The sequence below is a fragment of the Prionailurus viverrinus genome, chromosome B1 (assembly GCF_022837055.1).
Source record: "Prionailurus viverrinus isolate Anna chromosome B1, UM_Priviv_1.0, whole genome shotgun sequence".
Classification (NCBI taxonomy): Eukaryota; Metazoa; Chordata; class Mammalia; order Carnivora; family Felidae; genus Prionailurus; species Prionailurus viverrinus.
The window spans coordinates 28,612,556-28,625,933 of record NC_062564.1 but is presented as its reverse complement, the minus strand read 5'-3'; the positions used below and the strand labels follow the sequence as shown (position 1 = coordinate 28,625,933).

Here is a 13,378-nt window from a genome sequence, read left to right as displayed (position 1 = left end):
CACAACTGGAGGGGGCTTGCCCTGAGCACCTGCATGTTGGTGAATGTCAGCTGCAGGAGTCTGCATGGGTGTGTTACACTCTCGGAGCCAGAGGGTCTTTGGCTGGCTGCTGGCAGAAAGTGGGTAGAGAGACTTGGGCAGCTGGTGTCAGCAAATATAAATAGGTGGGTCTGAAACTAGTGAAATTTGCAGGGGTATGCCACAGCTTTGTGGCCGTTGGTTTCTTCAGTAGTGAAAGCTGCTAGTGTTTGCTGAACAAGTCAGTAGGAAGGTGGTTGCTCCTGTTGTATGGCTGCTACAGGTAGCCTCTGCTTTTCTTCCTTGTTCCCAGCAGTCTCTATATGTCTCAGCTTTGCCATTCTCTGGTTGGGTAAAACCAAAGCAGATCCTTGATCCTTCGTGAAGTGCCCCAGAGGGGTAGGGAAGCTGGTTACTCACCTCACTCTCACTTTTCTGGTGAGGGGAACTCTTTTTTACCTGGGAAATACCCTTTGGGGACCGAGCAATGCCAGCTTGATTTGTGCGCTGATACAGGCAAACTGAAGCTGTTCGTCCTTCCCTTTTTGTGCAATTACTCTCAGTTTTTTTTGTGCCACCATGTTGCTGCAGTTTCTTAAGTGAACGCCAAAGCTCTGCCAGAGCTGTTTTTGTTTGTAGGTAGCTATGTAATTGTTGATCTTTTCTTAGGGGCCAGAGGGTGGGGTCTGCTACTCCACTGTCTTTGTGACATCACTACCCTTGAATCAAAGATGTACTTCTGTAAACTTAGTTAAATCCCCATTTTTCTTAGCTTGACTATGCTTCATTTCATGTATTCTGCTTTTTGCCAGCTAGACATTGATCACCTGTCAGCAATCTGATGGATTTGAAAACATTTAAATTCTTTTTCCAGCCCTCCAAAACCAGTTACTTCATTTTATTTAAGTATTTCCTAAAGCACATACTTAACTGAATACTCTCATTCTCTCCTCCACATACCCTAGTAGCTAAGTAAATAGTATTCTTTTATTTCCACTTAAACTTTGAGATAATGATATACTTAAAGTATTTCATTTACTCAAAAAAATTCACTACCTATTATATACACGGTATCTTGGAATCTATTCTATATAATGTAATTAACTGTGACTTGGGCATTCTGTCTGAGGCACTTATACCTTGTACTCTGTAGTAGTTAATTTCAGTAGATAAACATCATGGTAGCACACCATCAGTTCTAAGTTCATGGTCTTCCAAAAGATATCCAGATCATATCTTGTTTCTACCACTCATTTGTTGTGCTGTGTTAACTTATACATCTCTATCCATGTGAATTTTCTTAGCTAATAAGTCTTTTACATTTATTTAATTAATGTATAATCAAATAGTGGCTAAAAAAATAATGATCAACCCACAACCAAGAGTATATCTGCAGATTTAACATTTGACTACTGAGTTGTTTTTGAACTTTGCACTTCAGAGCTTTAAGTATGTGTAGGATACAGGGGCTGACAGATTGTGACACTTCTCCCTCATCAGCATTGTGGCATAAAAACAGAAGAAAATATTTCTGGAAAATTATTCTTAACTGTTAGGTATTTTTTATATTTAAGATAATATAAATATCATGTTGGCATAGAATCTGCCTGCTTCTTGGTAATGATGCAGGCAGGCTGGGTCCTCGACCCTGGAGAGGGGTCCTGCAGGACCATCCAAGAGGATGCTTGGCTTTGGGCAGGATGGAAATCAAATGTCAGCCAGGAAGTGAAAAAAAGAGTTTATTGAATAGCATTAAGTAACAGGCAGAATACAGCAGATGGAGAATGAGTCTCATCCCTTGGGGTTAGCATTTATACTGGAAAGGGGTAGAAGGTATATTTTCTTACAGGAGTCCAGGGTAGGATTTAATCAAAGGCAAGGGACAGGTGAATAATAGGTGTTATTTTCTGATCATCGAAGGTAAGGATTTTTTTTCATGTGTTTATTCTGAGAGAGAGACAGAGCACAAGCAGGGGAGGGGCAGAGAGGGAGAGAGAGAATCCCTAGCAGACTCCACACCGCCAGCACAGAGCCCAGTGTGGGGCTTGAACTCACCAATTGTCATGACCTGAGCCAAAACCAAGAGTCAGACACTTCACCAACTGAGTCACCCAGGCACCCCAAAGGTAAGGATTTTTATGCCAAAATTTGGCGAAGGTTTGTTTGAAGCTAATGTCCTGGAACGTGTTTAGGATCTGAGTTTCAGATGTAATCAGATGTTTGGGGGCCTAGGACAAAACTCCTAGAATGATTAACCTTCTTGTTTCCCACTTAGGGTGGGAACATAGCTTCTTTGGTTTATTGAGATGCAAAAATATAGAACATGAGTAAATGGGGCCTCACAGAAAAACAGCAGAGGCAGATCCTTTCTAAAAATGGGGTCTCATGGGGCGCCTGGGTGGCTCAGTCAGTTGAGTGTCTGACTTCGGCTTGGGTCTCGATCTTACAGTTTGTGAGTTCGAGCCCCACATCGGGCTCTGTGCTGACAGCTCCGAGCCTGGAGCCTGCTTCGGATTCTGTGTCTCCCTCTCCCTCTGCCCCTCCCCCACTCATGCTCTGTCTCTCTCTCTCTCTCTCTGTCAAAAATAAACAAACATTAAAAAAAAATGGGGTCTCTTCAGCTTCTCTCTCTCGGTAATAAGTCACATTGTATGTATTAGATCTTTATATTCTTATTTTATTACATGTTACTACAAACAGAAAAGACTATTCAAATTTATTTAACCTGTGGTATTTGAAATGGAAGTCTTGAGACTCAGAGCTTCTGTCATTTAATAAATTGACGTAGCTCCTAGTGTCTGATAACTCTGAAGAGCCAGCCTTTTAAAAAACTTCTAAAGACACTGGAAAAATAAATAATCCAATTCAAAAATGGGCAGAACACATGAACAGACACTTCTCTAAAGAGGACATATAGCTGGCCAACAGACAGATGAAAAGATGCTCAACATCACTCATCATCCGGGAAATGCAAATCAAAACTACAATTGAGATATCACCACACACCTATCAGAATGGCTAATATCAACAACACAAGAAACAGGTGTTGGCAAGGATGTGGAGAAAGGGGAACCCTCTTGCACTGTTGGTGGGAATGTAAATTGATGCAGCCACTCTGGAAAAATGGTATGGAGGTTCCTCAGAAAGTTACAAATAGACCTACCCTACAATCCAGCAATTGCACTACTAGGTATTTACCCAAAGAATAGGAAAACATTAATTCAGATGGGTATATGCAGCCTTTGCTTATTGCTTACAACAACCAAACTATGGAAGCAGCCCAAGTATCCATTGAAAGATGAGTGGATAAACAAGATATGGTGTATATACAATGGGATATTACTCAGCCAAAAGAGTGCAGTCTTGCCATTTGCAGCAACATGGATGGATCTAGAGTGTATAAAGCTAAGCAAATTAAGTCAAGTCAGAGAAATGATACCATAGAATTTCATTCATAATGTGGAATTTAAGAAATAAAACAAAGGAACAAATAAAAAAAAAAGACAAACCAAAAAACAGACTCTGAACTATAGAGAACAAAAACCAGAGGGGAGGTGGTGGGGGGATGGGTTAAATAGGCGAAGGAAATTAAGAGAACACTCATCTGAGGTGCCTGGGTGGCTTGGTCCAGTTAAATGTCCGACTCTTGATTTCGACTCAGGTCATGATCTGATCTTATCTGCATCAGGCTGCACACTGAGTGTGGAGCCTGCTTGAGATTCTCTCCCCTACCCTTCTCTCTGACCCTCCCCCACATGCACGCATGTGTGCACATATACTCTCTCAAAATAGATAAATAAACATTTTTTAAATGAGTACACTTATCTTGATGAACACTGAGTAATACATGAAACTTATGAATCGCTATATTGTATGGCTGAAACTAATACAGCACTATATGTTAACTACAGTGGAATTAAATTATTTTTAAAAAACTTCCATAGACAAATTTTCTATTGCTCACCTTTATCTAAATCATATGTAATCCTAAATGTTTTTCAAATGTAATTTTGAAAACATGTATTGAAAACAAGAAAGTATTTATCAGTATTATAACTAATACAAGTGGGGCCTCAGTGGCTCAGTCAGTTGAACATCTGACTCTTGATTTCGGCTCAGGTCATGATCCCAAGGTCATGGGATTAAGCCCCATGTCGAACGTGGAGCCTGCTTATGATTCTCTCTCGCCCCTCTCTCTCTAAAATAAAAAACAACAATAAAAAAATAACAAATACAAAACTTGGGAATATTTTCTACTTTATAAAGGTTTTTAGAGTCCTGGGTCAAATCTTTACTAGGTTATATTTTTACATTTTAGTCAGACCTTTAAGAGGATATAATGTTAAGCCGATACGATGACTAGGTAACACAAAGAATTATTCTACCCAAAATGTCAATGGTGTGTGCCACTTCTGCGAAACCCTGCTCTAGGGTTTACACGGTATACCTTCATATAACGTTATATTCGTGTGTAGTGTTAAGAACCTTGCAACAATGAACATTTCCTTCCTTCCTCCCATCCTTTGTGCTGTTGTTGTTAGTACGCCCATGTGGGAATTCCTTCTAGGTATGCTCAGAAAGCTTATGATGTTCCAGATTCTAGGAAAAAACAGTTGAGAAATTGGGAAAACAAACAAGTAATTCTTCTGTGAGAATTAAACCTTATCAACATGGAGATCTTAGTGTTTCATAGAATCTACTGATATCAAGTTGAAAGCAAGAGCAGGAGATGATGATACATGGAGTTGAAAGTTAAGGTTGCCATTTCCAGGACCTGGGACAGAGTGGTCATGATATAATCAGTCAGTCTTGCTTGTAACTGTTGCCATGTGTTTTCTGGTCCTGTGTAATGTAAACAGTTATTCATACAAATAAAATCAACATCAATATGCCAGTGTGCTTGGTATACTTTGTACAGACTCTGTGAGCGCCATTCCAGAGAACTGTTGGGAGCATGTGGTATTCAAGAATAATTTTCTTTTTGTAGTATACACATTACTTTTTAGGTTCTGAGGTTCTCCACTGTGATGATCATTTGGAATCCCACTTCCATTCTATTCTAGTGATCAAACCTCTTTATTACATCACCTGATTTGGCAATTGTTGCTGCTGCTACATCTGAACAAGCCATATAAAATTCCCTTTCTAATCTGCCAATTGGGAGATACAAGTTTTCTGTGTTTAAGTAGTTCTTGTTGCAGAGTACAGTCAAAATTGCAAGAATGTATATACTTCAGGGGCACCTGGGTGGATCAGTGGGTTAGGCGCCTGACTTTGGCTCGGGTCATGATCTCGTGGTTCATAAGTTTAAGCCCCACGTTGGGCTCTGTGCTGACAGCTCAGAGCCTGGAGCCTGCTTCCAATTCTGTGTCCCCCTTTCTCTCTGCCCCTCCCCAGCTCACACTCTGTCTCTCTCTCTCTCTCTCAGAAATGAATTTAAAAATTAAAAAATTATAAAAAAATGTATGTACTTAAGATTACAATCAGTTTTGAGTAGGATTCATAATTTTCTTACTTCTGTGATAGGAGTACACTACAATCAAATCCTAGATTATTTTTTTCCAGCTGTTATCTGAATCCCTGAGAAATAGAGAATGTCCCTAATAATGTACCATACATGTGTCTCTATATGTATTTAGGAAATGCATGTTAAAGAATCATTATAAAAAAAGAAAAATGTATGTTCTTTCGTCCATAGCACAAATAGGTGAGACTTTGAGCTCTGGAACTTAACAGACAAGAGTTCCCATATATAATTACAACTCTGTCACCTTGCTGCTTTGGCAAGTTTAATTCTCTGAACTTCATATTCCTCATTTTTAAAATGAGTATAACAGGGGCTAGGGAGACTAGGGGAAAAATGGGCATAACAACAGCAATTAAAAAATAACAATAGTCGGGGCGCCTGGGTGGCGCAGTCGGTTAAGCGTCCGACTTCAGCCAGGTCACGATCTCGCGGTCCGTGAGTTCGAGCCCCGCGTCAGGCTCTGGGCTGATGGCTCAGAGCCTGGAGCCTGTTTCCGATTCTGTGTCTCCCTCTCTCTCTGCCCCTGCCCCGTTCATGCTCTGTCTCTCTCTGTCCCAAAAATAAATAAACGTTGAAAAAAAAAAAATTAAAAAAAAAAAAAATAACAATAGTCAATTGCTCAAGGGTTCAGAAAAAAGTTACGAAAATGCATGTAAAAGTTAAGTCTTAACATATTGGGCATATTAGCAGCATTCAAGAAATGTTAGCCCTTATTATCACTGGGCTATACGGAATGTAGTCCATAATCCTGGATGAGTAGTTATCTACTTCATGAATTCTTTCCTTAGATGATTTTCAGCGTAACTTGTTACAATAGAATAGTGATGCTTCTTAAATTCTTTTTTTAAATGTTTATTTTTGAGAGACAGACAGAGTGCCAGCAGGGGAGGGGCAGAGAGAGAGAGGGAGACACAGAATCCAAAGCAGGCTCCAGGCTCCGAGCTGTCAGCACAGAGCCCAACGCAGGGCTCGAACCCATAGACCGTGAGATCATGACCTGAGCCGAAGTCGGACACTCAGCCGACTGAGCCACCCAGGCGCCCCAGAATAGTGGTGCTTCTGTTTTTTTTTTTTTTTCAATTTTTTTTTTTTCAACCTTTATTTATTTTTGGGACAGAGAGAGACAGAGCATGAACGGGGGAGGGGCAGAGAGAGAGGGAGACACAGAATCGGAAACAGGCTCCAGGCTCTGAGCCATCAGCCCAGAGCCCGACGCGGGGCTCGAACTCCCGGACCGCGAGATCGTGACCTGGCTGAAGTCGGACGCTTAACCGACTGCGCCACCCAGGTGCCCCGGTGCTTCTGAATGTTATCAGTGATTCTCTTGCTTTCTAACTGCAGTAAGTCGAAATGTTTATTTTCTCCTTGAAAATTCTGTCAATATTCTCACTTAACTTACACACAGTTTGTTTTGCTTTAGGTCAGAGATGCGTGAGAGTGGAAGACATGGCAGAGAACTTGAAGAACATTTCTGCTTTTTAGCACTTACTCAGAATGATGTGGCTGAAATATATCAAAATGGGATAAGTACCAGAGCATCTACATTCAAGATATTAGGAAATCCTCTTCTTGGAATTTATGTATTTAGACATGTTGACATTGCTTTGAATTATGCTCACAGTAAAAGCATTACTGTAGAAAGTATTATAATTTTTAAGGTAGGTAGCAGAAAACAAATACTAAATGTTATATTTAGTTGCTTTAAATTGACCCAAACATATTCTCCTTTCAGTCTGAATTATTAGTGTTCTTAAGTTGCATTATACAAAATAAATCATACGTATATTACTCTCATCATCGTCATTTGAAATTTTCCCCTATTTCTGACTTTAGTTGGGTATGCAGCATAAAACAAAACTCCCAAGTAAGCAAATTCAGCCTGTATCATCTTTGTCTTTATTTTTTCTCTGTCTTAAATGACGCTTTTCTCTTTCTTCCTCTTGTTTAGACCATAATTAATACCACAGTGCTTTAAGTGTTTTTTTCACAAAACATTGGTTACAGAATTCTGACTTAAGCTAAAGTTACTAAACTCCTACTGTTAATTTTTTTTAGGTTTTTATTTATTTATTTTTGAGAGAGAGACAGAGAGCACAGAAGGGGCAGAGAGAGAGGGACAGAGAGAGAATCCTAAGCAGGCTCTACACTGTCAGCACAGAGCCCGATGTGAGGCTCAGACTTACAAACTGTGAGATCATGACCTGAGCCAAACACTTAACCAGCTGAGCCACCCAGGTGCCCCACTAAACTCCTACTCTTTTAGTTAATAGCATTACACAATGTTAATTTCTTTTTGTTTTATTTTTTAATTGAAGTATAGTTGACACAGTGTACGTTAATTGCAGATTACAACATAGCAGTGTTTAGTTTTGCCATGTTTATCTAAGGTTTAACATTTGGAAAAACTGGATACACGTATATATAGGACCTCTGAACTAGTTTCAAAACTAGCAACTTTTCTGGAAGTCTAAAATTACTCAAAATTGAAAAAAATAATTCTTTCCAAATCTTAAGCATCAACAAATTGGTTAAGATAGACTTTTATGGTTAAATTTAGCTTTGCCAGGACTACTAAAATCAGAGTAGGTAGTCAGGATCCTCAGATTTGTAATATAGGATGTGTGTACACATAAAACCAATGCTTCCTTTGGAATAATTCCTTTTGTGCTTAGGCCTCGAATATTCTCAAATTAATAAAGCATAATTTATTTTTATATTAAAACAATACATCCTGATTTTAGAAAATCTGGCACATACTAAGAAGCTCCAAAGAACTCATTAATAACCAGTTAATTTTTTGTATATCTATACCTAGTCTTCTGTTTATGTGTGCAAACATGCATGTATAATTGTAATTAAAATGTATTCTTTACATACTATATCACTTTTTTCACTGATTATAAGGTAAACATTTTTAATTGCATTAAATAAGTATTTTTCTCTAATAACCTTTTGAGTAACTACCCAGTATTCTACTATATAGCCCTACCATTATTTGCACAACAAATTTTAAAATTTGGGGATATAAGTTACTTGGTTTTTTTTTGTTTGTTTTTGTGTTTTACATACTACTTTGATCATCCTTGTAGGTATATTTTTATGCCTGTGATTATTTGCTGTGAATTAATTGGTTAATTCCTACCTAGGAGTAAGATTAGGAGCTGTAAAAGCTTTTGATATGTAATGCCCAGTTATCCTGAGAAAGGTTGTACTGATTGACATTTCTATCCACAGTGTGTCAGAACATCTGTTATATATAGTATACTTTTTTAAAAAAATCTTTGCCAGTCTTATATGTAATAGTTTCTCATTGATGATTCAGTTATTTTTGCAGTCACTGCTGAGTTTAAACATTCTGCATATATTCATTAATAATATTTAGTGAGTTGGCTATATCCTTTGCCGTTTTGGTGTTTTCTTTTTTTTCTATTTGATTTGTAGACATTATCAATTCATTAAAGCATATTGTGTGAGCTAGGCTTTTCTCTGGACAATATTTTATCACTTAATGTTTTCTTTTTTAAAAAATAAACTTTTCCAATTTGTAATAAATTTAAATGTACATAAAAGTTACAAAGAAAATACAGAAAGTTCCTGTATACAGTTCACTCAGCATCCCCCTATTGTTAGCATTTCACATCACTATGACACATTTGTCAAAACTAAGAAACTAATATTGTATTTGTCAGTTATATTCAGTAAAAAAGTAAAGTTAAAGATAATAAAATAAAAAGACTAACAGAGACTAACATTGGTACAGTACCGTTAACTAGGCTACAGACTACCTTTTGCCAGTTTTTCTATTGTTTTTCTTCTCTTCTAGTACCCAAATGCAAGATACCACATTACGTTTAGTTTTTTAAATTATGAATGAATGTATTATTATATTTAAAAATAACAATAATAGAATTGCTGAATTTAAATGTTTGTTTATTTTGAGAGAGAGAGAGAGAGCAGAAGTGGGGCAGAGAAAGAGATTGGCAAGTAGGCTCCACGCTAAGTACAGAGCCCAACACAGGGCTCATTCCCATGACTATGAGATGATGACCTGAGCCAAAATCAAGAGTTGGACACTTAACTGACTGGGCCACCCAGGCACCCCTTGAATTTCTGACTTCAAATAAAATGTGTACTTTTTGTCATATGAATTATATGTTCATCCACTTTTTATCAGTTAATTGTATTCGTTTTTTTAATTTTATACTTGTTTTTTAATTTTATACATGTTTTCCATACATGACCACATAAATGTTTCTTTGTATATCCTACTCAATGCCGATATCTTCCCTGATCCAAATTAATATATTGTGTATATGCTACATCTTAGTCTTATATTGTGTATGTTTTATACATAAAGGAATTGATTCACATAATTTCTGGGGCTGGCAAGTATGAAATCCATAAGGCAAGATTTCTATGCTGAAGTCTTGATGAAAAGTTTCTTCTCTGAGACACTTCCCTTTTTACTCTTAAGGCCTTTAGCCAATTAAATGAGGCTCACCCACATTATCCAGGGTAATGTACTTAAAGTGAACAGATTTTTCATCTGGGATTTTTTTTATCATCTCAACAAGATACCTTCATAGCAGCATCTAGACTAATGTTCAATCAAACATCCAGACACTATACCCTAGCCAAATTGATCTATAAAATTTACTATGACATATGCTATCTATAAATTATTATTAAAATATATTTCCCAGGGCACCTGGGTGGCCCAGTCAGTTGAGCATCCAACTCTTGATTTCAGCTCAGGTCATGATCCCAGGGTCATGGGATCAAGCCCCATGTTGGGCTCCATGCTGAGCGTGGAGACTGTTTGGGATTTCTCTCTCTCTCTCTCTCTCTCTCTCTCTCTTTCTCTCTCCCTCCCTCCCTCCCTCTCCCCCCACCGTTGCTCTCCCCCACTTGTGTGCTCTCTTTATATAAAATTAATTAATTAATTAATTAATTAATTAAGAATCCTTAAGATTTGTTGGTAAACAGTGATATTTTATTTTTAATTTTTTTATTTTAATTCCAGTATAGTTAACATACAGTGTTATATTAGTTTAAGCTGTACAATATAGTCATTCATAAGTTTCATATATTATTCAGTTCTCATCAAGGTAAGTGTACTCTTAATCCCTTTCACCTATTTCACCAACCCCCCTCCCCCACCTCCCCTCTTGTAACCATCTATTCTCTATAGTTCAGAGTCTGGGTGGTTTTTTTTTTAATTTTTTTTTATGTTTATTTGTTTTTGAGAGAGAGACCGAGCATGAGTGGGAGAGGGGCAGAGAGAGAGGGAGACACAGAATCTAAAGCAAGCTCTAGGCTCTGAGCTGTCAGCACAGAGCCTGATGTGGGGCTCAAACCCACAGACCAGGAGATTAGGAAATGAGCCAAAGTCAGACACTTAACTGACTGAGCCGCTCAGGCACCCCCAGAGTCTGTTTTTTGGTTTGCCTTCCTCTCTCTTTTTTTTAACTAGACTCCACACCCAATATGGGGCTTGAACTCATGACCCTGAGGTCAAGAGTTGCATGTTCTACCAACTGAGCCAGCCAAATGCCTGTCTCTTTTTTCCCTTTGTTCATTTGTTTTGTTTCTTAAATTCCACATGTGAGTGAAGTTCTTTGGTATCTTTCTTTGACTGGCTTATTTCATTTAGCATTATACTGTCTAGATTAATCCGTGTTGTGGCAGATGGCAAGATTTCATGCTTTTTAATGGCTGATACTATTCCATTGTATATGTATATATACCACATCTTCTTTATCCATTCATCTTTCAATGGACACTTGGGCTGCTTCATAGTTTGGCTGTTATAAATAATACTGCTATAAAATAAGGGTGCATATATCCCTTTGAATTAGTGTTTTCATATTTTTTGGGTAAATGCCCAGTAGTGTGATGGCTGGATCATAGGGTAGGTCTATTTTTAATTTTTTGAGGAACCTCTATACTGTTTTCCAGAATGGCTTCATCAGTTTGTATTCCCACCAACAGTGCACGAGGATTCCTTTTGCTCCACATCTGCACCAGCACTTGTTTCTTGAGTTTTTTATTTTAACCATTCTGACAGTTGTGAGGTGATATCTCCTTGTGGTTTTTATTTATATTGCCCTGGTTATGAGTGATGTTGAGCATCTTTTCATCTGTCTGTTAGCCACCTGTATGTCTTCTTTGGAGAAAAGTCTGTTCATGGCTTCTGCCCATTTTTTAAAAGTTCTTATTTAAATTCCATTTAGTTAACATACAGTGTAATATTAGTTTCAGGTGTACCATTTAGTGATTCAACAACTTCCATGCAACAGCCAGTGCTCACCACATGAGCACTCCTTAATGCTCATGCTCCTTAATCCCCACCACCTATTTAACCCATCCTCCCACCCACCTCCACTCTGGTAACCATCAGTTTGTTCTCTATAGGTAGGAGTCTGGGGGCACCTGGCTGGGTCAGTCAATTTAAGTGTCTGACTCTTGGTTTCGGCTCAGGTCATGATCTCATAGTTCATGGAATTGAGCCCCACACCGGGCTCCAAGCTGACAGCACAGAGCCTGCTTGGGATTGTCTCTCTCCCTCTCTCTCTGCTCCTCCCCTGTTCACTCTCTCTGTCTCTCTCTCTCAAAATAAATAAGTAAATAAAACTAAACATTTTTTTAAAAAAAGAGTCTGTTTCTTGTCTTTCCTCTCCCCCCCCCCCGACCAGGGTCATTTTTGTTTTCTTAAATTCTACATATGAGTGAAATCATATACTATTTGTCTTTCTTTGACTTATTTCACTTAGTATAATACTCTCTAGCTCTATCCATATCATTGCAAATAGCAAGATATCACTCTTTTTTATGGCTGAGTAATATTCCTGTGTGTGTGTGTGTGTGTGTGTGTGTGTGTGTGTGTGTGTACACCTCCTCTTGTTTATTCATTCATTAGTCGATGCACATTTGAGCTCTTTCCATGATTTGGCTATTGTAGATAATGCCTCTATACATCAGGGTGCATATATCCCTTTGAATCAGTCTTTTTTTAATTCTTTGGGTAAATACCTAATAATGAAATTGCTGGATTATAGGGTAGTTCTATTTTTAACTTTCTGAGGAACCTCCATACTGCTTTCAAGAGTGGCTGTACCCATTTGCATTCCCACCAACAGTTTAAGAGGGTTCTCCTTTTACTGCATCCTTGCCAACACCTGTTGTTGTTTGTGTTTTTGATTTTAGCCATTCTGACTTGTGAGTTAATATCTTGTAGTTTTGATTTTCATTTCACTGATGATGAGTGATGATGAGCATCTTTTGATGTGTCTGTTGGCCATGTGTATGTCTTCTTTGGAATGTCTGTTCACATCTGCCCATTTTTTAACTGGATTGTTTGTTTTTTGGGGGTTGTTTTAGAAGTTCTTTATATATTTTGGATACTAATCCTTTATCGGGTATGTTACATGCAAATATTTTCCCCCACTCAGTAGGTTGTCTTTTAGTATACTCATTTGTTTTTGATGTACAAATGTTTTGTAATATTTTACAGTTTTATGTTTTAGGTTTATGGATTCATGGCACATATGCTTAGAAAACAATTCTCACTTTGAGATTAGATAAATACTGACTTTCTACAGTGTTTGCATTATTTAAATATTTAACCGGTTTGGCATTTATTTTGGTGCATACATTAAGGTAATTTAATTCTTTCAATTGTTTTATACTTACTTATTATATGTTTTCGTTTCACTTATTTCAAATGATACTTTTAACATTATACTGTATTTTTATAGATGCTTGGACTTACCTGGGGCTTTTTATTTGGTTCTTTTTACCCACTGCCTTTTTTTGTGGTAATACCATCCTTTA

The 13,378-nt window shown here is 37.8% G+C and overlaps 1 protein-coding gene across 6 annotated transcripts in view; it reads left to right on the top strand.

Moving 5' to 3' along the window:
- TEX15 (testis expressed 15, meiosis and synapsis associated) overlaps positions 1-13,378 on the top strand; it is a 101,544-nt gene that overhangs the window by 59,204 nt on the left and 28,962 nt on the right. For all 6 annotated transcript variants that reach the window (XM_047857514.1, XM_047857518.1, XM_047857516.1 and 3 more), the window contains one exon: positions 6,966-7,203. In XM_047857514.1, coding sequence (XP_047713470.1) covers positions 6,966-7,203 — 238 coding nt within the window. The remainder of the gene's footprint in view (positions 1-6,965; positions 7,204-13,378) is intronic.